General features: G+C 44.7%; 1 protein-coding gene across 3 annotated transcripts; it reads right to left on the bottom strand.

Annotated features, from left to right (window-relative positions):
- Nucleotides 1-446: 446 nt before the first annotated feature.
- On the bottom strand, nt 447-25,761 carry matr3l1.2 (matrin 3-like 1.2). 3 transcript variants are annotated; one of them, XM_080746384.1, is made up of 22 exons: nt 25,474-25,761; nt 23,634-24,483; nt 23,165-23,226; nt 20,293-20,343; nt 19,486-19,589; nt 18,954-18,997; nt 18,627-18,740; nt 17,472-17,597; nt 16,970-17,152; nt 16,584-16,708; nt 15,881-16,253; nt 15,092-15,394; nt 13,488-13,587; nt 13,138-13,154; nt 12,146-12,268; nt 11,905-12,033; nt 10,723-10,851; nt 9,699-9,829; nt 9,286-9,610; nt 1,200-1,515; nt 997-1,112; nt 447-883 (listed from the first exon to the last, which is right to left on the bottom strand). In XM_080746384.1, exons 2-22 carry the CDS (start codon nt 24,291-24,293, stop codon nt 842-844), a joined length of 3,573 nt encoding a protein of 1,190 aa, XP_080602510.1. In that variant the 5' UTR covers nt 24,294-24,483; nt 25,474-25,761; the 3' UTR covers nt 447-841. The 3 variants fall into 3 exon arrangements, with proteins under 3 accessions (XP_080602510.1, XP_080602512.1, XP_080602511.1); XM_080746386.1 differs by having other exon boundaries at nt 9,286-9,604; XM_080746385.1 differs by lacking the exon at nt 25,474-25,761 and having other exon boundaries at nt 23,634-25,048.
- Nucleotides 25,762-26,269: the final 508 nt, after the last annotated feature.

The following is a 26,269-nucleotide window of genomic DNA, read 5'->3' as shown; positions in this document are numbered from 1 at the left end:
GAGTTTGTTTTCATTAAACCAATAGCATTATTTAATGTTTCGCCAGAGCAAAACTCTGCATGTCACAACTGAAAAGTGCACGTAATGCTTTTTGCTGTACAATTGTTTTGATATATTCGAAAACACATTGAGGACGGGAATCCCCATTTGTAACTACCTTTCAGAACGGGAACTTGTTGCTATATGTATTGTACACAGTATATAGAAACATAAAAAAAAAAAAAAAAGATTTTCAGTTTTTCAGAAAACTTCTGGTCAGGATTTAGAAGGCATTTTTAGAATCGGCCTCTGTCCTAAATGGGTTAATGTCTATGAGGCGGAAACCTTGTATGTCCAACACCATTAGGCCTACTGTTCAGGAAAAAACTGAAAAAAGTTCCAATACAGTTATTTAGTCAGCTTACTTTTCTTTAGTGAAATATTTATAACTCAAAAATGGTGCATCCACAAGCTTGTATGGCGAAGTACATACATTTATGAAGAAAAAAGAAAGTTGGAGATCGTTTGTCTGACAGCAATGAAATTAACCACACATTACAAATGGAGCTTGTAGACAAGTAAACATCTATCATCCATTTCTGAAATTGTTTGAATGGGACCAAGTGGTTACAGCAAAACTCCAATGTCAGTTCTTTCATTCTGGGTATTTCATTCGTTCTTTATTTAAAAAAACAAAGCAAGTCAATGAGGCAAAGATGATGACATGCAGTCTACTGTCTGTTCTTCAAAACAAAATTAAAATTGGTACATAATCTAAACTAAAATTAAAACGAAGAATTTTGTGAAAATTGGTACATAATCTAAACTAAAATTAAAACGAAGAATTTTGTGTTAATGAATACTACTCCGCCTTCTTCCCTTTCTTGTTCTTCTCCAGATGTTTCTGAAAAACAAAGCCAATGAAACTCATTAAAGCGGGCACCTACGGTGGAACAAAAGTTTGCCATTGGACGAATTCTACATCAACTCGGGGAAATTCGTCTGTGATGTCTTTACCTTCAGTTTGTCATAATGAGTCTGGCTGCTGCAGTGAATCTTCTTGGCCGTCTCCTCATTGGAGTAAAAGAGGAAACACAATCTGCAGTAATAACCCATCTTCACAAACTCCAAACCTAAAAACAAGATACAGAGTTTATCAACCATACATAAACAGACAGTTTAACGTGTCAGTAGAATGAAGTGATCCTGTGTAGTCTCACCAACAGGGTTGTTTTCATCATAGGGGTCGAGGGGCAACGAGGCTGGAGCTGGTTTGGTATATACTGGTGTGGTGGCATCATTCTGTACTGGTGTGGTAGCGTCCGTCTGTACTGGTGTGGTAGCGTCCGTCTGTACTGGTGTGGTGGGGTCAGTCTCTTCTAGAGTGGTGGCGTCATCCGGTTCTGGTGTGGCGTCATCCAGTTCTGGTGTGGCGTCAGTCTGTTCGGCTGTGGCTGTCTGGTTCTCTGCAGAATCCATACTGTGGTTCTGTTGACTCAGACTGGTACAGACCTCTTCCTCCTCCTGTTTCACCACCTGCAAACGAACAAACATACATGGTGTACATCCACCAATCAGTTCAGTACAACCACTGTTCTGCTAGGGGAGAAGGTGCCTGCCCAGGGGAAAGTGTCGCTGTTACTACATGTAATATTTTCGACACCCGACTCTAAACCTCACCCTAACCTCCGTGGAGTGAGTCGCTAACCCTCCGGTCGAAATGATGGTCGTTCGAAAAAGAGCACGATTTTACCCCTGCCCAGTACGTCCAGTCTTCTATAGCAGAGAATGGGGAACTGCCCGGTGCAACCAGTCTTCAACCAGGGCACCTGAGTGTTAACGATTAATAAAGTGTTCATACACTCCTGCGTCAATGCAAACATCATATATTTATATACAAGACCGATATCTACCTCAACTGTTTTCTGCCCCAGAAATCAATGGAACGGTAGGTTCCGTACGGAACCATTGTTTACTTAGAGATGGAAGGATGACCTCCCACTTGGGTAATGACGCCCCCTGGCGATCATTCAGAGAAACTACTTCAGCTCCCGTACTAACGTAGGTAGGAAGGGCCTGTCACTCAAACCGGAGTGACCCGCCTCCAGGCTATATAAGCCCCCGGAGGCGGAAGTAACATCCTCTTAATACCACTCTCTGCCACATTCAGTGAAACAGAGGGGCATTACGTGGGAGGTCATCCTTCCATCTCTAAGTAAACAATGGTTCCGTACGGAACCTACCGTTTACTGTCAAGATTCCAGGATGACCTCCCACTTGGGATTCTTAAACTCCCCTCTAAGCCACAACCTACTCTCATACCCCACACACCCCTCATACGGGTGAGCACAGCCCAAACGGGCGTGACCCATCACCCAGAAGGTCCCAGGCCCACCGGACCTGGGTGTGAAGGCATGAGAAAATAAGGAGAGACCCTGACAGACCGAAGTCCGCCTCATTCAACTAAATGAAAAGGACAAGTCCGCCTTATAAGTAAGACACACTATATAAGGAAAACACAGGGTCCCCCCCAAAATACCCCAGGTGGCTACATGCCCACCTGTGGGAGGGGAAGATCCGACTCCTCTATGACGTAGAGGAGGCAACTGCACCCAGAACCGAATGCGCTAGCGAAGAGGATTCGATATCCAGGTGATAGTAGGCTGCAAAGGTAGAAGGCGAAGACCAATTCGCCGAAACACAAATCTCCTGAACGGAGACTCCCTTTGCCAGTGCCCACGAAGTAGCCACACCTCTAGTGCTATGGGCTTTAAGTGCCGCCGGCACTTCCACACCCGCACTAGAGTAAGCCAGCCTAATAGCATCCACAATCCACCTCGAAAGAGTGGGTCTAGACACCGGCTTTCTGACAAGAACATTGCCCATTTCCACGAAGAGCTGAGAAGAAGCTCTAGAACCAGCAGTCCTGTCACAGTAGGCCTTCAATGCCCTGACAGGACAAAGGCAATTCAGCCGTTCATCCTCCACCGAGACAAACGGAGGAGGATGAAAAGCCAGAAGAACAACAGGCTCCTTAGGAACCACCATGTTCTTAGGAACAAACTTAAGATGAGGCTTGAGCAACACCTTGAGATCATTGTTCATAAACTGCATGCACTCCGCAGACACCGAGAGAGCTTGCAGGTCACCAACTCTTTTAGCCGTGGCCAAAGCCAGCAAAAGAGCCGTCTTGAAACTCAAAAGTTTCAAAGGCATCCCTACAAGCGGCTCAAAGGGAGCCCGACATAGGCCCCCTAGAACCACCTGCAGATCCCAAACTGGGAACAAAGACCTAGTCACCGGCCTCAAACGTTCAACTCCTTGCATGAACTTGATGACCTCCGGGACTTTAGAAGGTGCCTTGCCCGCCACCCCCAGGTGACAGGCATTAATAGCCGCCAAATACCCCCTAAGGGTAGAAAATGCAAGACCACTTCTCAAGCGGTCCTGCATAAATTCCAGAATTTCCTGGGCTGACGCCACATGGGCCACCACCGGTGGAACACGCGACTCACACCAGTCCTCAAAGGCATTCCACCTTCCATCATAAGACGCCCTCGTAGAAGGCGCCTTAGCACTCTGAATGGTAGCAACCACTTCAGAAGAAAACCCAGCCGCCAGCAGGTTTAACCTCTCACGTGCCAAACCCACAGGTCTAGGACCTGCAGGTCTTGGTGGAAGATCTCCCCCCTGGCCTGACTCAACAGATCCCTGCACTGAGGCAGCTGCCAACCCGGTTCGCAAAGGAGAGGGGCGATCGCCGACCTCCACGTGCCCTTGTAGGGAGCCACCAGGAGCATCTCCAGACCGAACCTCCTGACTCTCTCCAGAGTGGGTCGGATTAAGTCGAAGGGGGGAAACGCGTACAGTAGACCTCTCGGCCACGTGTGCGCTAAGGCGTCCAACCCCAAGGGAGGACTGCCCTTCACCGCGAAGAACAACGGACACTTCGTATTCTCCGCTGACGCAAACAGGTCCGCCACTGGCTGACCGAACTTGCGAAAAATCTGGCTCGCCACCCTGGGGTGGAGAGACCAATCCTCGTAGCGAGAACCTCCCCTGGACAGGAGATCTGCTCCGCTGTTGAGGAGACCTGGGACGTGTAAGGCCCTGATCGACTTGAGGCGCGACAAGCACCAAACCGTCAATTCTCGAGCCAGACGGTCCAGTGGCAACGACGACAGGCCCCCCTGTTTGTTGACATAAAACATGGCCGTCGTATTGTCTGTCCTGACCAGGACGTGACAATGCAAAATCCAAGGCTCGAAATGCTTGAGCGCCAGGAGTATAGCCATCAACTCCAAATAGTTGATGTGACGACCCCTCATCTCCAGAGGCCAAAGCCCCTGCGCTGTGCGCCCCTCGAAAGTGGCTCCCCATCCACTGAGACTGGCGTCTGTCGTGATCGACTTGCGGGAAACCACCTCGCCAATCGAGACTCCGCTGGTGAGGAACCCCTCCACCAGCCACGGAGACAGGGCGATCGCGCAGGAAGGGGAAACCGTAACCTTCTTGTACTTCAAGGAGGGCGGGATCCCGAGGGATAACATCCATCTTTGAAAAGGTCTCATATGAAACCTGCCCAAACGCAACAGATGTACTGCGGAAGCCATCATTCCCGTCAGTACCATGCAACTCCTGTAAGTGACCTCCTGGCCCACTTGAAAGGAGTCGAGACATTCCCGAAACCTGTCCACCCTCTCCTCTGAGAGACGGGCCGACATGTCGGATGAGTCCAGAAGGACCCCAATGAATGTAAGACGACTTGCTGGAGTCAGCATGCTCTTGCCGTGGTTGACTATGAAACCTAAGGCCTTCAGGTGAGCCAAAACCACTTGTGTGTGACGCGCCACTTCGTGGGCGGAGCTCGCTGAAATCATCCAATCGTCGATGTACGTCGCCAACCTGACGCCTTGCTGTCTCAGCGGGGCGATGGCTGCTTCGGTCACTTTCACGAAAACCCTCGGGCTCAGTGACAGACCGAAAGGGAGTACTGTATACTCGTACAGGCGACCCTCGAAGGCGAACCGTAGGAATTTCCTGTGTGGGGGATAAATCTGGACGTGCTGATAAGCATCCTTCAGATCCACTGAACAGTGGAAATCCCCTTGCCTGACCGACCGTAACATGGTGGGTACAGTTAGCATCCTGAAAACGTATTTCTTCAGGTACACGTTTAGTGCCTTTAGGTCCAGGATGGGACGTAGCCCCCCCCCCTTTTTGGGCACCAGGAAATAACGGCTCCAAAATCCCATGCGGGATTGGGTCCTGTCCAGCTCCACTATAGCACCCTTGCTTAGCAAGGAGCTGATCTCTTCTCTCAAAAGATTTGCTTTTAAACCACGCGCCCTGGTATGAATAACCCTGCTCGAAAGCGGGGGTATGTCTGCGAACTGTAACCTGTAACCCCTGGTTATCGTTCGAAATACCCAATGGCTCGGGTTGCATAACTTCCACTGGCGCGCGCAGCGTGCTAGCGTGTTTTGAGCGAGAGAAACCCCACCACTGTGCTTCCGTGACGGCGGAGCTTTTTGGCGGCCGGACCGGAAGTGGGGAACCTGCGTATCCGTATCCGGAACACCCGGATGCGGAGCGCAGGGGTTCAATAGGCCGCAAGGCGGGAACACCTTCTGATTGTACCGCTTGACTAGCGGAGCTTTTTTGCGGCCGGACCGGAAGCGGGGAGCTAGCGAATCCGTATCCGGTGAAACCGGAAGCGTTCGGTTTTCGCTCGATAGAGCAACAGGAAGAGCAAAGCGATTCGACTGATAAACAGACTCGCCCACAACTAAAGCATTCTCCCCTGACAGGAGAGGAACTTTTACGTTTAATACCTGCTCTAAGGCCTTTATGCTTGTCCCTTGACCCGGGCTCATAGTAGGCCGACAGAATTTCTGACTCAAAGTTAAATTCATAGCATCGCTCACGCGAGGGAAAATCCACTCGCGCGCATGAGGAACCACATAATTGTTTGACGTTAACATTACTGGTTGCTGATAAAACCTGTGACTGATTAAAGAGTCCTGACGGGACTTCATCATTCTTACAGGAGGCATGCATAAAGGAGTCATATTGTCGACGCGAGGGATATCCCACTCGCGCGCTTGAGGAACCACATAATTGTTTGACAATAACATTACTGGTTGCTGATAAAACCTGTGATTGATTATCGAGTCCTGACAGGACTTCATCATTACTACAGGAGGCATGCACGATGGGGTCGTCTGTGCTAGTGCGAGAGAGTTGGACAGAGACAGACTTTGCTCTTTCAACATATTTATTGCTGACACAGGAGGCATCAAATTCAACATTTTCATTTCCCCGACACGGGGTACAGAAAAACGCCCTCGTTTGGGGGGAGGGGGACCGAGAGACACCTCGGACCCCCGCCCCAGCACAATCCCCCTCTTCCGAGTGTCATTTGCGCTGTCCCCTACCGCGGCCACCGCGGTAGGAAGACGGCTGCCTGCCATCCTTGGACGGGCGGCGCGGCTGAGCGCGCTCGGGAACCACAACCTTGCTGCGGGGCCTGTCAGGCGCCCTGGCTGCAGAGGCTCCCCTGGAGGAAGACGAGTGCTTCTTAAAAGAAGCAGAGCGGCCCCTTTCCTTGACGCGGGAGGAGCGGGACGCCCTCCTAGCTTGCTGCGGTTCTTCCTGTGGCACTGTGGTGGACTCGACAATGTCCTTAGCAGCCTTAAAGAACGTGACTCTGCCCTGCAGCAGCTCCAAACCGCCGCCCATGAGGGTGGTGGGACTGTTCTCCATGTTGATGAGGGATTTATACATCTCCCCGCGAGGACCCAGAGGCTTCTCGCCCACGTCCCTCTTAGGCTCGAGGTCGACATAGTCGAGCCAGCGGGCTCTCTCAGCTTGGAGGTTATAATCCATGGACCTGCCCATCCACTTGACCGCATGCCAATTGACCTTCAGCATGATGTCGAATAGGGTGTTTAGCTCCGCAGTGTGCTCCCCCGTGGGCAGACCTTTGACCAGGTCTTTGGTGGAAGCTAGCAAGAGCTGGATAAGATTAAGGTCCTTAGCAGCCAGAGCAGCGGACCGGTAGGCGTTACGAGCCCTGTCCGACTGCATCTTGTCCTCCAGGACAGTGAACCCCGGCGGGTTGGTGCCGACGGGGCCGACAAACGGCCCGTTTTTAGCCGTGCCCACATCCTTGTACTGGGGTCTGACGGAACCCAGAAAGGATTGTGCCAACAGGTGGTCCAGGTTAGGGCAGGTGGACATGCCTGCCTCCGCACCGCCAACCACATCCAACACAGAAAAAGGCAGCTTCCTGGGGTCTTTGTGTGTCTTCCATGAGGAATGGAGGGCCTTGGTGAATCCTTTCACCAGCGGCAGCCTGGAGAGGACATACGGGGCGGGAACCGAAGGCTCCTGCCCGGGCATTTCGTCATCATCCTCGGCCTCTTCAGAGGGGAGAGGAGGTGGCAACTCCTCTCCAACTCTGGCAAGAGCTCTCATGTAGACCGTGAGATGATCCAGCATTTCTGCTGCAGAATCGACGTCCTCTGCTCCCGCTTCACCCGCTTGACTGGCGGGTGGAGGGGCAGTGGTGCCTGAGGAGGACTGGGAGCTCCCTGCGGCGTCCAGTTGACGTGCTGGAGCCGCAGGGGCCTTACCTTTCACTGTGACCGTGAGTCGAGAACCATCGTCCTCGACGGAGTCCTCCTCCTCCTCGGCCGTGTATCCAGAGTATTCAGAACCAGAACCCTCGCTCTGACAGGAGCTCAGGTCCGACTCGCGCCTGAAAGTCTGGACTGTTTTGGTGATGCTCACGTTGAGGGGAACGTCCCCGACGGTCACATCCGAGCGTTTCTTTTTGGGCACCGCGCCCGAAGGGGAAAAGGCTACCGGAGGGATGTTAGCCTTCTTGGTCGCCTTCTTAGCGGCGACTTCACCAGACCCGCCAGCTCCAGTGACAGTGGAGCTAGCTGCGGTCGGTTGCGCGGCAGGCGGTGTCTCATGTAGCACGGCGCCATCTTGACTTGGAATGGCGCGCTGTTTGCCAAACGGATCTCCGGAAGGCAGCGCCGCACCTTGACCAACGGTGCGGGCCGCCTGGGGAAGGAAAGACTGGGCTGTGGGGTTGAGAGCAGTGGACCCACCTGGTGGAGCGCAGGCCCCGAGGCCTGCCCTGGCTAGGTAGAACCGGTGTACCAGTACATCGTGGTCGTAGGCCACGCAGAAGTCACAGAAGGGTCCTGCTCTCCCCTGAGGACTCAGTGCAGAGAAGGCGTGTGCAACGCCCATGCAGCCGACACAGAGAGGGTGAAGATCCTGTCCGTCGATGAGTCCTGGACAGCCTGGACATTGCCTCGGCAGGAAGGCCAGAGGATCCATGGCGAAGCAATGTAGCTAGAGTTAACAAGAAGCAGACGAGCTAACAAGCTAACGGCTAAAGCTAGGCCACGCTTGATTCGGGCAGGGCCTGAACAAGCGGTAAGCAGTGTAGCTAACGTTAACAAAGAGCAGACGAGCTAACAAGCTAACGGCTAATGCTATGCCACGCTTGCTTCGGCGGAGGCCTGAACAAGCAGTAATAATCCTTTGTTATAGAAGGAAATAACCGTCGTTTTAGGACGGGACAAGAATAAGTATTCTTAAGTACGGGTTAATTCAACACTCGCCGGTGGGCGACTCCAATGCCACCGCTTTAGGCTAATGCGCGAAGAATAATAATACAAAGGCTGAGTTTCAACTTATCTGAATGTGATATCGCAGAGAGTGAAAAGAGGATGTTACTTCCGCCTCCGGGGGCTTATATAGCCTGGAGGCGGGTCACTCCGGTTTGAGTGACAGGCCCTTCCTACCTACGTTAGTACGGGAGCTGAAGTAGTTTCTCTGAATGATCGCCAGGGGGCGTCATTACCCAAGTGGGAGGTCATCCTGGAATCTTGACAGTAAACTTATTTTCATGAGGGTCTGTACTTAATATATAAAGTACCTACTAATTCTAAATAGTATTTGCTTGACCACAAATGTAAAGAACGTTATTTAGATAGCATGTTGTTTAGACAGATGCTAGGTTTGATGTTTCTCTTAGTTACTTTGATGAAATTGTTTTTCTTTTTAAGTCGGTTATTGGTTCTTAATATCGGTTTTAGATGTTCTGTTAATTGCCCCGCCCTAAGTGGTAGTATTAGCAGTAGTGTTAGTCCTAATAGTAGTACTAGTAAGAGCACTGATAGTATTAGAACTATTATTCGTACTACTACTACTAGGATAAATACTAGAGTGGTTCTTATTAGTAGCATTAGTAGCATACAGTCGTGTTTTTTTTTAACTTACATCAGAGCTTAGTTGTTCCAAGTCGCTGATGACAATCGAGTCAGGATCAGCCTTGATCTCTTTCTCCTCTTCCACGCTCCTTTTCTCCTCCTCAGTGCTCTCTTCTTTCAGCACATCCTCCTCCTCTCCTTTCATCTCCACCTCAGATTTCAGCTCCTCTACCTCTCCTTTCACCTCTTCCTGTTTTTTCTCTTTAGCTGGTGTCTCTTTAGCTGGTGTCTTCTCCTCCCTGTGTTTCTTTGCTGGGGGTTCCTCGGTGTGTGTGGAGGACCTGGAACTGCTGTCTCGCTTTTTAATTTTCATGTCTTCAGTAGGCCGCCTGTGGCTTCAAGAAAAACAATGCACCGTCACGGTTGTCCAATTCAACAGAATTTAATTCCCAGCCCACTCACCCACAGGTCATAGTAACTCACCCATGTTTCAGTTGTCTGTACTTCCTGCTGACGTAGACCGTCAGTCGTTTTCCATGGAGTTTGGGTGGATTGTTTTTACACTTGTCTGCCATCCTCTCTGCAACCGCTGGACTTTCCATCTCTACAAAACACTAAACATAATACAGTACGCAATAATGTTAAGGGAATTTATAAATGCATGTCAATATCTTAAAAGGAACCATGTCTCAATGAGATTACCCGTATGAATAGAAAGGTGACACTTTGCCAACGCTCAAAGATAATGCAAAGTTATCCTTCCTTTGTTTATTGAAATTGTCAGAGGGCCAGAGGGTTAATCTGTTGGTGGACAAGTTCAAGCCAAATTGTACGAGGGAAATATTGAAAGAGGAAGATCAATTTGGATCGACCTTTGTCCAGAATAGCATCTCAAATTTTGACAATTAAAATTGGCCATGGAGGCTCAGCACATGTCATCTTTATCAAGCAAAGGGCTACATTTAACAATGATTACCGGTATATCGGTTTTTGTCATGTTGAAAATCAACTGAGGAAGATCTGCAGTGAGAAAGAGTGGTGGTGCTGATCCGGGTAGGTATGTCCATGTGTTAAATACAGGTATCATCACATTAAATATCAATTATTTCTGTTGGGCAGAAACCTTGTATGTTCAAAACCAAAAACATGGGAGAAAATAACCTGTTTTTCCAATGGATCCATTGTAGATATTATATAGACACTGCACTTGCTGTTAATATTTTCATTGGTTAAATATTTATATATAAAAAAAAAAAAGACAGACTTAACCAACCTTTCAATGACATCTATCCAATGTCATTATCACATGATAATCATTACAAATAATAAGTAGATTATCAACGGTTCTATTTTTCACAAGAGAAAGTACAGCTTGAATCAATAGTGTGGCAAATGAGTATTGAAAAAACTATTTTGATAAAATATGTATATAGTAATAGTAGTATTCTAGTTGTAGCAGAATACTAATTGTAATACTAGAGCTAGTGGCAGTATGACAAAGACATACTTCTCTCTTGATTCTGTTGAGAAAATACTTCTTGACTTTTCCATAAGGTTCAGCGATCTTCAGAATGGTCTCGTCTGTGTATTTTATGTCTGGAATCTGACCTATGTACACCACCCGACTGGCACCACACTGTAGAAGAACCAAATGCAACAGAACACATTTCTCAGTATAAAACAGGTTTCAGCAATAACACACGACTAGACAACAATTTAAAGAAAAAATGATAACCCATTTCCCATTAGATGTGCTTTTATTAGTCAGTTGGACGGCTGAGAGAGACACAGAAAGGACAGCTGATAGACGGTAGGAAGTCGTCAGGTTAGAAGGGAGAGGGCATTGTGTAGCGCATGGCTATAGCGTTGTCTGTGCCGTTGATTTTATAGGTAGGTGAATTGCTGGGGGTCTAGGGGGCCTTTTCCACCAAAAGAACCTTGATTCAAAAACCAGTGCGGTTCAACTTTCTTGGAACCTTGGTTCGTTTTTGCGAACAGGCAGCAAACCGGCTTGCGTTTCCACCAGATTGAACCAGAGGAACCAAGGATTTTGTGGTTCCCGACCGTTCTGAACCAACTTTTACGGTTTGGAACCAACTTGGTTCTCGGTGGAAAAGCTCACCTCTGGTTCATCCCATAGGCGGGAGAAAGAACCCGAACCGGTTCTTTGCCGGTCGAAAAGCGCCCTAGGAGTAGCAACCTTCCATTGATCAGCCCTTTGACATGCTTCTTGGAGCGTTTGCTCACTTCTGGGTGTGAGTGCTATGCTATGGGTCACCAGACATTTAACAAGTTACCTTGTTTTTTTCTGACAGTGGAATTATTGTAGCTCATTTGAAACAGGGGGGGTCCTCTACTCTCAAGGACACTTTTGCACTGGTCGTAGAGCAAGGTTTAAAGTCAAGAAATAGTGCAAGCTGTTCCAACGACTTCTGCTGCTTGAGCAATTACAGTAGCTGTGACCACCTTTTCCAAATATGCACATTTGTCCATTTTCACCACTTTGTGCTTAAAAGGCCCTCTTTCTCTACTTCCCAGTCCCCGATATAAAAAAGCGGTGACTGCTTCCGCACAGTGCTGTTTATCCATGGACACTGGACAGTTGGACAGCTGAGGGAGAGAGACAGAGTAGGAGAGCATAGAGACAGACTATAGGATGGTTAGGTCAGGTGGGATCAAAAGCACTTACCACAATGGTTGGATAGGTCTGAGAATGACTGATCTTCACATGTTTACCACACACTGTAGCTTTAACGTTGCTGTTGTAGAATTTCACCATTGCCTTGGCCTCCGCCTCAGTAATAAACTGAATGTAAGCCTGGAGTCAAACAGTAAAATGACACCGATTGTAAAGTGGTTGAAATGTTGCTGATCTAACATCTGATCCTCATTGATTAATTATTGATTATAATAATATTTTAGGTGTGTACCTCAGGTCGCAGGTCTAGAACCAGATGTTTGACCACCTTTCCAAAGGGTTTGGCCAGCCCCAGTATTTCATCCAGGAAACCGTAACCTTTCCTGAAGCCTCCAACATTCACAACACGCATCCCCTGCAACAAGACACACACACAAATGCCATTAAAAACAACTGGTTCCTAAACATTGGGTTGGGACCCATTTGTGGGTTCGTTAATTTTTTGTATACTATTTAAAATTTGTATTATTATTTCAAAACATTTTCAAAAAAACATTCCCAAAAAAGCAAACATTTTCATGAATGAAAAAAAAATAAAAATAAATAAATATATATATATATATATATATATATATATATATAGTCATTATTTCAGTCATTTCATAAAAATAAATTATGAAATTACATTATGAAATTACATGTACAAATGTTTAAGAACTAGTGAAAATGGCCGATCTACTACGCGGAACGAAGCGATGCGTTGTGAGCTTGTAGATCTGCTAGTTTCACTAGTTTGGGTCCCGGGCAAACGTCTACTTTTTCTTTTGGGTAACGAGCTAAAGGTTTTGGGAACCACTAGTGTTAAGTATACTTCTTCGTGTATGGCTACATATTCTCATAGCAAGCATTTCTATAGTGTTTGTTCAATAAGAGGGGTCTCCCGGCCATAAGAATTCAGCTATAAAACTAAAGCTAATAAATGGGTTCTCTCTCGGAAATCGTTATCCCAACCTGAGAATATATTTTCTGCTAACTAAAACAGACCGGGAGACCCTGGTTACTGAACAAACACTCCATAAAAATGATCACCATCAGAATATAGACAGAGCATTAACTTTTTAAAGCCTCGTGACAACACACTAACACTATGACAACGGCATTATAACACATGAACACACCGACACCACAGGAGGCAACACAACATCACAACAATAAACACATATTTAGAAACCGTGGTAACCACAGCCTAAAGACTCAAGAGACAGAGTTCAAACAGGTACATACCCCTCTTCTTGAGTCGTCTGCAGAGAGGAAGACACATACACACACTGTGTTAGCAACTTAGCATGTAAAAGTTGGTTATAAAGATGTCATGTTATATGAAGTGCTAATAAAAATCCAATGTAAGAGTAGCTCTACTCTGTCAGACAACCTACAAGTACTTTGTATAGCATTAGTTGACTACAGGAAAGGTTGGATTCTATTCTCTACGTTCACAGTGCTACATTTCTCTCAAATACTATGAGATCTATTCTATTCTTTAAATTACACTATCTAGTGGATTCTAAACTACTCTATCTAGTAGGCGTAGAAAAGAAAATATCAGAGAAGAATAGAGTCCGGTAGATTATTACCAATCTCATCATCTGACTGGCTTTTGTGTGCATCTTCATCCTCGTCCATCAACTCATCCAGTGTCACAAAGTCATCCATGTTGTCAGGAAAGTCCTCCTCCTGTTACACAAACAAAACTAGAATTGAGCATAAAAGTATAACGATACTCCCTTTCCTTTCATTTTAGTTATCTTTGTTCATTCAACTTTATTTTATTTATTTACTCTCCATTCTTACTCTTAATGTAGAATATTTACATAAAGCATACTGAAATGAAAGCCCCAAAGGCAGCATAGGTGATTAACAATATCAACAAATAAAAATGATATACCATATATACCATTATTATATTATTATATTATTATTATTATTATTTGCAACTGTGAAAGCTCTATTAACACAATAACTGCCGGGCGCCGCTAGGTGCCGCTAGAGTGCCAGCCATTCTCCCGTAGGCATTCACTATCACATCCGGGTCGCCAGCCTGAACTGGCTTGGCTTTTCACTCGAATGAGTGCTATGCTAGCGAGCCGGAGGAAGTTAGCTATCAGTTAGCAATCGACTATATAGTTTTTTAGAAGAGCGATCTAAAGTTATTCAGCCGCCAAAATAACTTGTCTGCTGGCCTCGGAACACAATCCGGAGAAAATCCGCTGTAAAGATGTGTTTTTCTATTGGAGTGGGCGGCGTGGCGCGGCCTTTTCTTCCCATTACGGGCCGTGTAAACAGAATCGCGGCCTTGTGCTAGGATGCTAAATTAGACCGGATGCCTCCGATTATTTAATTCATTTTACTAAATTAACCGAAAAATGTCGGTTCTTGTAATCCTTAATACGTCTTGCTGAAACAGCGTTTTTTTGGGGGGGCTCTAAACTTTTTTCTTAACCATTTTCAATGGAATAAATCATCGGGACAAGTAGAATGGCTCGTTGGGAAGCGGTGGAGGAGCCAGGACCACCCACGTCGCTACTAGCAGCTCAGGGTAAGCGAAATAGATTAAAAATTAGTATTGGAATGGAAAAAGAACCGATATTATTCGGTTTTCGCACAGAAAGAGTTAAGAACAGTTTATTTTTTCCATTCATGCTTTTATTTTCTTGAAACTTATGTTATTCACCTGGTTGATGGTATTTTTGTATTTCACTATCACTTTATGCTCATTGTATCATTCAGTTTAAAGAGACAGAAGGGAAGGGGGCACAATCTGTGCTGGGTGAGAGCGAAGGCAAAGGTGCCAGTTATATTTTATATAATTCATCTGGAATATATTATTATTGTCTTTTCCCGTTTTATATCTTGTACTCGTTTTCAGTACTCTGATGTGATCGTCTTAAATATTTAAAAAACTCCAATAACAGGGGTCACTGTCTGGCAGAAAGCTTGAATCTCCAAGTTTCACAATAGTATGTTCTTTTGTAAATGAAAGCCCCAACTTCATCAAAATAGCAGATCCACAAGCACACACCGCCTTGCGGTGTGAGGTGTTGGGCATACAAGGAACGGTTTTGGACATACAAGGTTTCCACCCGACAGCAACGAAGAGTATTAAAGACAAAAGAACATAAATTAACAGAAAGAAAGACGGATCCACGTTAGCCAATACTCAAATACAATCAGGCAGTACCATGTCTTCAGGCATCTCTCCCTCGTTCAACTCAGAATCTTCTGGGTTGGCAGCTGTCTTGTCTCCGCTGTCTACGTTCTCGTCCTTTTCTGACGGAGCAGCCTCCGGCTCTGCCTCCTTCTCCTGTGCCTCAGCTCCATCACCCTCACCGTTTGTTGCCGTGGCGACAGGTTCACCATCAGGATGTTGTGGGGCTTCTTCAGGGCTTTGGAGTTCCACGTCTTGTTCTGTGTTCTTCGCCTCTTCACACTCCTGCTTTTCCTCTTCTCCTCGCTCCTCCTCTCCCTCCACCACACCAGAAACCTGACACATGATAAACTATACAGTCAATTAACAATCCAATTATACACAAACACAGTATGCTGTATATCAGGGGTCTTCAACAGGGGGTCCGGGACCCCTAGGGGGTCCTCAGAGTTACTACAGGGGGTTCCAATCCTTTTTATATTAACAACTTGAACCCTAGTGTTCATATTCTGAGAACTGTAGCCAAAAAGCTTGTAGATTGGCTATTTTTGGCAAAGAGGTTTGGTGTAGAGGGGAAAAAGAGCAGACTAAGTACAGGTCAAGTTTATTAGGTAATGACAGCGCAAGTGGTTAAATATCTTAAAACACAAATTGACATGAATCCAAAATACACTGATGATCGAGCTGTCAAACAATGAAACTATACGGAACCTATGAAAAGGTTGTGGGGGGTCCCTGCTTCATCTCTCTCTCAACTAAGGGGTCCTTGGCCTGAAAACGTTGAAGACCCCCACTATATATATACTGTACACACTGTTTCACCTCCTCATCTCCAGACTTGGCCTCCTCTTTCTTCTTCTCCCCCTCCTTATCGGCAGATGACTTGGTCTCCTCTTTCTTCTTCTCCTCCTTATCGGCAGATGACTTGGTCTCCTCTCTCCTCTTCTCCTCCTTATCGGCAGATGACTTGGTCTCCTCTCTCCTCTTAGCCTCCCTATCTACAGAGGACTTGCTCTCCTCTCTCTTTTTCCCATCCCTCTCTACAGAGGACTTGCTCCCCTCTCTCTTCTTTTGCTCCGGTCTCTTGGAGCTAGATTTGGAGGAGGACTTGGAGGAGGACCTGTTCCCAGGGGAGTTGTAGGAGGAGGTAAAAGAGTTCTTCCTCCCTCGGTCGTCTCTGACTTTTTTGTCCGTACTTCAGAGAAAGAACAGCAACAAAATGGTGTGAGCTGATTATAATGTATTCAGTGGTTGGGTATCATTTTAAAATGATACAAATTGTCATGAAAGGTGCTATAAAAGTTATTAAAAAATTGAAGGGGACAAATAATCAACCAAAGTTAAATTTCAAAACTTTAGAGGTGTATATACTTTCAAAATGTTGCGTTTTCTTTATTTTTTTACCTTCTTATTTCCCCCCCAAATAATCCTATGGGCTAGAGATTGTACCCTTTAGTGGGGTTGGCAGTTTGACACCCCTGGGCTAGGTTATTACTAGGTAGTATAAATGTAATGGTGGTCTTACTTTAGAGTTTTGTACTTGGTACAGATATTGAGTCTGATTGGTCGTCCTTTAATGGTGAGAGGGTTGAGGGTGTAGTATTTCACCATCATCTCTGCATCGTCAGGAGAACTCAACTGAACAAATGCCTGCAGGAACACACATGTACGCACCACAATGTAAAGCAATCTTTAGGACATCCATCATTTCAACAATTCCAGCCTTTTCTGCCTTCTTAATTAAATAATTAAAGCTTTGGCGCAATGTGTCCATTTGAGCAGCAGATAGCATACATCACTGGCAACAGTTTTCCAGGAGGCTGCTCTATCAACTCAACCACAAGCAGTGAGTGACATTATAGTTTTCAGCAGCAGCTACAAAAATACTATGTTCAAAAGAGAAACTTTTACCTCAGATATTAGAAACAGATGTTTCTCCACGGTTCCGAAACCTGCCGCGAGGGTCAACAACTCCATCTTATTCTCCTCGCCTTTGGGCAGGTTGGAGAAAAACACCACCTGACTGCCACTGCCAACACCTTTAATATCTCTGATGGAGTTCCGCTCACCAGACCCGGCGGACCGCTCATCTTTCTGTTGGGAGAAAAGAAGCTTTGTTAGATTGTTCAGTTTGAAATACATTTACAAAAAGCACCTAGAGGCACAATGCTTTAATATTACATCTCTCTCTAAATGTGCAGCGTTGCATGAATGAAGGCCCTACTATAATATTGCCACTGCTTACTAGTGAAACTAGTCTGTATACAATGTTACACTTAATATTATTAAACAGAAATTCATGGGTTAGAACAAATAGCTGATGCGTTGTGAGCTTGTAGTTCGCTACATCATTCTCCCAAAACAGGGATGCCAGGGTTAACATGTTTAACATAATGCTAATCAACATCATTACCTCAATCACCAACAGTTCCTTGGACAGGTATAAATGAACTGGCATGCCATACACCGAAGCTGGGTGTTGTGTGTAGTACTCGACCATATCTTGTGCCTGCTGGTGGGTGTCCATCTCCAGAAAAGCCTAGGGGAAATACGAGAAACATCATTAGCTCTAGCAGTAAAAGGGGCAATGGGCTTGTTTAAAGTAGACCATTCTCACCAACAAATCCTTTATTGAAAGCATTAAAGTATTGCATCACCTGAACAAACTCACAAGAATTCTTAACATCAGTGGGGAAAGCATTGGGAAACTTATGTCAATCATTCACTCAGAGTTATCTCCTTCCAACTGGGAAGATATTCTGTGTCCCGCTGATTAAAAAGAAAAATAACTATTAGCTCTGCTTCGCTCTCCCTCTACCATTTAGTCCTGTGAGTGATAAGGCTTAAGCTTGTCAAGTAAAAGTAACAACTATAATTTCTGGAGCACTGCAGAGTAAAAATACCATTTTGTACCTCCTCCTAGCATGGTATGCACAGGCCGCCAGGTAAAATCATATAGTTTACAGGGTTCTATTCATTCATTTGGGTCATTCAATACTTTGCATGTCCAGCAACTAGAGTTCTCAAATTCTTTAAATGGATGGAAAGAATGAGAACTTGATATACGTAAGGGTGACATAATACAAAGCTTCTGAACAACAGTAAAATATATAGTCTGTGGGACTAATCAGATATCATGGACAAAGTGCGTCTGTTTCCCCCACATCGACAGATAGTGCTGCTGACCATTTCATGTTCTCCAATTCTTCTTTATTTGTATAATAAGAATACTATGTTTGTTCATGTTCAGAATATCTCACAGCAGAAATGCATTTTTAATAGGCAAGGAAGGCACTGTTTACTGGATTGATGACATGTCTGTACGGTTATGATTTATTTTTTAAAGCACTGGTAGTAGTATTATAGTAGAAGGAAAATACAACTCTTCGCACTACTGCATTGTATTGCATCACCAACCGTGGATCAATGGAACAAATTATACCGACCTGCTGGCAGCGTAATATTTCATAGACATAGATAAATATACCGGTATATACATTTTCAACAACTTCCAAAATTGTCACATGAACGTTTAACTTCTAGTTGCTATGGTTTCACTGTGTTGTACCTTGTGGTTAAGAACCAGATTTTCTCGGAGCATTCCAAAGGGTTCTGCCAAGTCGAACAAGCTCTTGTTGCTCAGCGGTTTCCTGTCATATTTTGCAACGACAACCCTGCTTCTCTGAGGAACAGATAGATACAGTTTGTTATATATTAACCACATAATCTGTGTTAACCCAGACATGCGTGAGAGAGTACAGTAAAGTGGAGTACAGAGTACATTTAAGTAAAGTAGAGAAGTCAGTATAGAACTACAGTAGAGATGACAGTTCAGTAGGGAGAAAAACAGTATAGAGTAAAAGTATGAAGAACTACTGGATCATTTAAGAATTACCTTGACTTGGCCAGGGAGAGGTCTGTTGTTTCCAGCATTTCCACCTATCACAAGACATTCTCATTAACTTGTTTCTTCCCATTAGGGAATTAGGCTGTTTGTTGTAACCTCATGTACATACATGCTGTTTGTGGACCTACTGATATATGTTGCCACTCTTTCGCTATTAATGCTATGTGTATGTGTTAATATATTTTATTCTTTGACAAGTTTTTTTTTTGCCTCTACCTCTCTCTGCCCCCTCCTTCCCCTTTTTTCCCTGAGCACAAGCCATAGAAATGATGAAGCTTGTACAAAAACAAATGTTACACACTGATTTACACCTGTAAAAAATAAAACTGATTCTGATTCCTTGTTTCGTAAATGCTGGGACATATTCAACTGAAATCTTACAGGGCAGATATTAGCTGTGATTACACTTGGATTTGACATTTTTTTTAATCAACATTCAACATACATTGGTGATTATGTGCACTTAAAGAATCCATGACCTTTGCGATACATTCTTGGCCCCACCCCATGTCTCTCTTACCCCAGCCAGAGCCCATGGATCCTGATTGCTGGCCTCCCCCCATGGGAGCTTGTCCGAGGAGTCCAGGGGAGAGGTTTGGGTTGTTAGCCATACGAAGATTCCCACTGAGAAAGAAGACATCAACCATCAGTGAGTGAGCGATACAGCAGATGTATTTAATATGTAAAGAAAGACAACGTATAGTACAGCGGATAATAGGAGCAATCGTTCACTTAGTGATACAAGCGTGAAAATTGGTACACATCATCTTTGGAGGCCACTCTTCGATTTAAGAAACCGAGACACTTGAAAATCAAAGATGGCGGCCCCCGAAAACCAAGATGTCCGTCCGAAAACATGTCTTTTCCTTTATAACTATTCAAAATACTGCTGTTAGCCGCTGTACTAGTAGGAACTATGGCTTCCTGTTGCAGGTTGTACATTTCCTGTAGAGTGTATGTGATATTTAATGTGTACTTTATTAGTGTGTACTGTGTACACACACCTCCCGAATTATTAGCTTTCTTGATTATAATGCAGATGGAATCCCCCAATCCACTAAATTATATTATGCATCTCTAAATAACATAATAACAATCACAATCATCGTCACCCCAATTAGTAGTCCTTAGTTTGAGCTTATTAAGGTTCATTAATGTGAAACTTCTTTTTTGGTAATTTCACAAATAGTTAGATCCAAAAAATTCCACTATTTTCCACAGTTTTAAAATGGCACATGCCAAATGGCTTTTTCCCTCCAGAAAATGAAAGTTAAAAAATGTTCGGGTTTGCCAAAAATAAAAATACAATCGCCATTATTATGTTCACCTTCTGGCTGGTGCCATGCCTTGGTCCATGCCTGGGTCCCAGTCAGGATACCTAAAGAGAGCAGCACAAATTCATGTAATTTACAATGAATGCATTTTAATATTCTGTTGCAGCACATTCTTAATAAAAATTATCACAGTATGACTTTGACTTGGTTCTCAAAGTGGTGACCAGGGACCCGAGAGTGTACAAATGGAACCAAATGCATTATGAACCATTTGCATAAAAAGTAAAGTAAAAGTAGTAAAAACATATTAAAATGTTTGTGAATGAGTAACTTGTGTGGCCAATAAACTATTTTGAGCAGTCTTATGGCCCTAATTTTCAACAGTTTTATGGGTATAATACTTGACCACATACAGTAGGATGTAAAAGCATACTTCCAGTGCTCGTCTTGTTGTCATATGGAGTACCTTTCTCAAATGCCTTTGTTGAAGTTGTTTGTTTCAACTAGCCCTTACCCGTTCAAAGATATGAGCTCCAAAATGATGTGCAGTGTGTGGGTTATGGGATATGCACTGTGCATACAGTATATGAGGGATGGAAAGTAACTTTAACTGGTGCTTGCATGATAATGTAGGAGCATCAATGTAAGAAATACCCGTTCCATTTAACGGCTACAGAGATACTGTGTACCGATCTGCATGATTTTTGGACAACATCTGTAACAGGGCCAGAACCCCCCCCCCGCCCGCCCGCCTGCACACACACACACACTCCCCCCCCCCCCCCCCCCCCCCCGTGTGTGTGTGTGTGTGTGTGTGTGTGTGTGTGTGGGTTTGTGTGTGATTGTGCATGGCCTGAACAACAGCGCCCCTCCCTTAACATGTGTGGTCACAAAAGGTACTGTAGGCTAAATAGATATAGATACACCATAAAAATGCTAATATACAGCATATGATTTGTGAAAGTGACAAACGGGCTTCACAGTTAAGTCAGGTGTGTTCATCTGCTAATGGTGATGCGATTTCAGATCAATTGCTCCAGCCACTGAGGAGAAACGCTGTTTCAGACAGACAGACAGACAGACAGACAGACAGACAGACAGACAGACAGACACTCACTCACTCACTCACTCACTCACTCACTCACTCACTCACTCACTCACTCACTCACTCACTCACTCACTCACTCACTCACTCACTCACTCACTCAGACAGACAGACAGACAGACAGACAGACAGACAGACAGACAGACAGACACTCACTCACTCACTCAGACATTCGCAAAATTATAGTATAGATGGCTGTGCATCGGGGATACCCTTGCTGTTTTACTCTGCATATTGTTTAGTGTGCAAATAAGTTTGTCATGTTGCTATTCGACGTCGTATGGTAGTCGTCGTTGCAAATAACGTCTGTTCTGTTTAGATCACTAGCCCTTACCCGTTCAAAGATATGAGCTCTGAAATGATGTGCAGTGGGTGGGTTATGGGATGTGCACTGTGCACACAGTATATGAGGGATGGAAAGTAACTTTAACTGGTGCTTGCATGATAATATGTAGGAGCATCAATGTAAGAAATACCCGTTCCATTTAACGGCTACAGAGATGCTGTGTACCGATCTGCATGATTTTTGGACAACATCTGTAACAGGGCCCGCCCGCCCGCACACACACACACACACACTCACTCCCCCCCCCCCCCCCCCCCCCGTGTGTGTGTGTGTGTTTGTGTGTGATTGTGCATGGCCTGAACAACAGCGCCCCTCCCTTAACATGTGTGGTCACAAAAGGTACTGTAGGCTAAATAGATATAGATACACCATAAAAATGCAAATATACAGCATATGATTTGTGAAAGTGACAAACGGGCTTCACAGTTATGTTAGGTGTGTTCATCTGCTAATGGTGATGCGATTTCAGATCAATTGCTCCAGCCACTGAGGAGAAACGCTGTTTCAGACAGACAGACAGACACTCACTCAGACAGACAGACAGACACTCACTCACTCAGACATTCGCAAAATTATAGTATAGATGTCAGTTGGACATGATATTTATTTTTTTTTATTTTTTCAATTCCTACTCTGTCCATGCATTGTTGCTGCAAGAAGAAAGTGGTGGTGGTGGTGCAAGCAAACATTTTTTTGAATAGTTTGCCTCTTTGTTTATTCGTATTTGGACTACCAGCCTTTTTTGTGGATGCATACAAATAGATTGAGGCTGTCAGAAATTGCAAAAGGAAATATGATATCTTACTCATGGCGTTTTTTTTAAACATTGTAGTGGCTGATCTCAGCTTACACATTGGAATAAAAAGTGCTCATGGGCTTGAAAAGAATGGTTACCACTGGTGTAGAAATTAGAATCGTAAAAAATTGGCTCTACTCTACTTTGCATGTAAATGTTGCTAATGACTCAAGACAAAGTAATGAATGAGAGCAAAACTATGGTTGACTAGCCCTTACCCGTTCAAAGATATGAGCTCTGAAATGATGTGCACTGTGCACACAGTATACGAGTGATGGAAAGTAACTTTAACTGGTGCTTGCATGATAATATGTAGGAGCATCAATGTAAGAAATACCTGTTTCGTTTAATGGCTATAGAGATACTGTGTACGGATCTGCATGATTTTTGGACAAGATCTGTAACAGGGCCAGATAACCTAATATACAGCATATGATTTGTGAAAGTGACAAACAGGCTTCACAGTTATGTCAGGTGTGTTCATATGCTAATGGTGATGCGATTTCAGATCAATTGCTCCAGCCACTGAGGAGAAACGCTGTGACAGACACTCACTCACTCACTCACTCACTCAGACAGTCATTCGGAAAATTATATGTTTGATGACAATATGCAGAACGCAACTGTGTGTTTTTGGAGACATGCTCCATGATGTCAGTGTGGAGGTGAATGACTTACATTTGAAGCAGTTGTCTGCGGTTCTCAGCATGGCGTAAACCACTAGTGTGTTGATTCCACTCCTGGAGGACAGAAAAATAAGCTTACTGAACAGCTTAACTTGTAAAAGGACTGAACCTTTGGATATCAACTAAATATGATCATTTACTTAATTTCAAATATTGTCTCTATATGTGCACGAAATTCAGGACATTTGACTGGACGATCCTTCAGAAACTACAAAGACTCCATTATGAATAGTATTTGTTCTGTAAGTCTTTAAGAAATGTAAGACTTACAGAATAGAAAAATACTAAATAAGTCAATTATACATGGATCCATTGAATAGAAAATATAACAGCAAGCATGTCTGTTGTGGAGATGGAACATGAATGAGATCCAGTGTAAGGACTGTAGCCAATGAACCAACATTTTATGAGTTAAATCCCACAGAAAGAGGAAAAGGGGATGAAGTTGGAGTTGTACTCACCATGGTGGAATGCACATCAAAGTCACAAAGAGAGCAGACATGAGGGAACATGTGGGGCGGGACTCCCAAGAAGTCCTGCACTTTTCCTTGGGACGGCAAGCCAATCCTCTGCTGCATAAAGACGGACTCGGAGGACGTCGTCATCCCCATGCCGCCATAAGAATCGCGGGAAAGCTCAGAGTACGCAGGCCTCTCCCTCTCCCTGGCGTTGTAGTCCAAGTCGTAGTTGTGGGCAGCGGATGACGAGACACTCGACATCGAACCGTAACCAAAATCGGACGCAGACGAGGGTTGTTGAGCACGTTGCGGAGCCATGCCCATGGAGGGGCCGCCTGCCATCCCCCCGCCCCCCTTCCGGCTCTTCAGCTGCATCAAGATGTCGGGCAGTGTCTCCACGCTGATATCCTCCTCTGGGATCTGAGCCAGTGCATTCAGGTCAGCAGGAGAAAGACCCAAGCTGGCAAACAGCTTCATGGTGTTGCCAATATGGCTGCCACCGCTGCTACGCCGGGGCAGCTGGGAGCCACGGTCTTGGTTTTCACCCCCTCTCATTGCTCGGTTTGGGGGAGCTGAGCTGAAGTTCAAGGTCTCAGCAGCGGCCAGCAGGCCCCGCCCGACGGCAAAGCCCTTCTGGCCGTCTCCTGGGTTCCTCTGGGACATGACTGAGGATACACTCGCTCTCTGGACTCAAAAACACTGATGACTCAAGTTCCAGAATAAATTGTTTGTTTTTTTTACTTAAGGATTGAGTCTGGGTCTGGGAAGATGTTTTTCTCTACAGTCAGGTTATGTTCGAAAAGTGGGAAAACAGAGTATCTCCTCTTGTTCTTCAGGGAATGCCTGATCTCAGCTGAAACACAACCAGGGAAGGAATCTTGAGATAGCCTCCACCTCTCCACCAAGATCACAGAAGCAACAGCACTGTGATCCACAGGCCAAATTTACAACAAATGGGGGAGAAAAATAACCACAATTCAAAATAGATATGCTTAATCTAAGCACTGACAAGAAGGGTCGAAAGGAGGAGGTAACAGAGAGAGGCGTGTGCAATTAAGATTCAGAGCTGACCTCAGACAGAGGGCGAAGAATAGATACATAATAGAGTAGTTATAAGACACTGATATGCCAAGGAAGCTGGTGTGTCTTAAATGGGATCATCTCCTTTAACAAGGAACAATATTTGAAATGAGAAGTCACATTTGTGGTTAAAACATGGATAATCATCTGTCTGTTGCTACATGTATGTGTGGGAGTGGGGGAAGGTTGTAGGTAGGTAAGACAGACGCCTTGATTAAAGACGTGAAGAAAGCAACATGTCCATTCAGGTCGGAAAGGCCTTGCCAAAAAGATGAACAGCGTGTTTGGTGAAAAATACATCGCTGATCAAAGGGATTTTGGTGTTTCATAGGATGTAAAACTATGTATATGTATGTATTGTAAATGTAAATAGATACCATTAAAACAATGGTAGAAAGAGGCCTACATGGTAAAGGAGACCTACAGTAAACAACAGGCTAATGGCAGTTACCCAGTGTTTATATGCAACCTAGGTCTGAGGTTTTGCAAACTAAACTCAACATTACTCAAAAGAGAATAAATTAGTATGAAAATAAATGTTTGTGTTAGTGGAATACAAATGATGATAGGCCCGAAAGAATGAAACTACGTACGTATGCTTATTGTGCTACCATGCTATTGCTATCACAGCCTGCTGCAGTGCAAGATGGGAGGCTATTTTCCTGCTGTTTAGAATAATAGAATTATAAATAGAATTATAGAAACTCGTCAGAGCACCAGAAAGACTCGTAATATTGCTTTTGTGGCCTCGGTTGACACTTACCTTAGTAGTTTACGTTATAAGCGGTTAATAAGTAGCTTAGCTTAGCACGGTCGGCATGCGTTGCTACGTTTAGCGCACCGTGCACATAGATGATAGTAGTTCCTTCAAAGCCTGGTGATGATGCGAGGTTAAGGTCTAAATTAGCGTATATATTTATATTGTTTTATATTTCTTTGCACGGGGAGCCTTTCGCTCGACCCAAAAGACGATATTTTCAACTCGCTTGAACACAACACAAACGAAACGAACAACAGATTCATTCAGGTTCAGGGTTGTGCCGAAAATCGATCGTCTGTCGGAAAGTGTTCTTGCGCAGTTCCCAAGTGGAACTCGCGTGGGGGAAGGAGCGCTTGTTTCGGGTCACCAGCGTCGGCAGGTTAGCTAATAGCGACGTACTACTCACCAGGTTAACATTCACCCGCGCGGTCCAAGTCAACACAGCGGAGCGCTCCCGACCTCCTCTCCAGCCAATCACAAGCCGCGCCTTCTAATTTATTCAATTTCAATGCGACGCATTGTGACTTGTGAGCTTGTAGACCGGCTGTTAGTTAATGTATGTTTTTGAATAAAAATAAAAATCTACAAAGTAACTAGTAACTAAAGTTTTCAAATAATTGTAGACTACAATTATTTGAAAACTTTAGTTACTAGTTACTTTGTAGATTTTTATTAGGAAAATATTGTACTTTTACTCCACTACAATTTGTAGTGGAGTAAAAGTACTATATTTTCCTCTGAGATGTAGTGGAGTTAATCCACTCGAAGTAAAATTGCTGAAAATAACTACTCCAGTAAA

This window comes from Nannobrachium achirus (genome assembly GCF_963921795.1).
Source record: "Nannobrachium achirus genome assembly, chromosome: 17".
Taxonomy (NCBI): Eukaryota; Metazoa; Chordata; class Actinopteri; order Myctophiformes; family Myctophidae; genus Nannobrachium; species Nannobrachium achirus.
The sequence above is the reverse complement of the archived record's forward strand: the minus strand, read 5'-3'. Positions and strand labels throughout refer to the sequence as shown.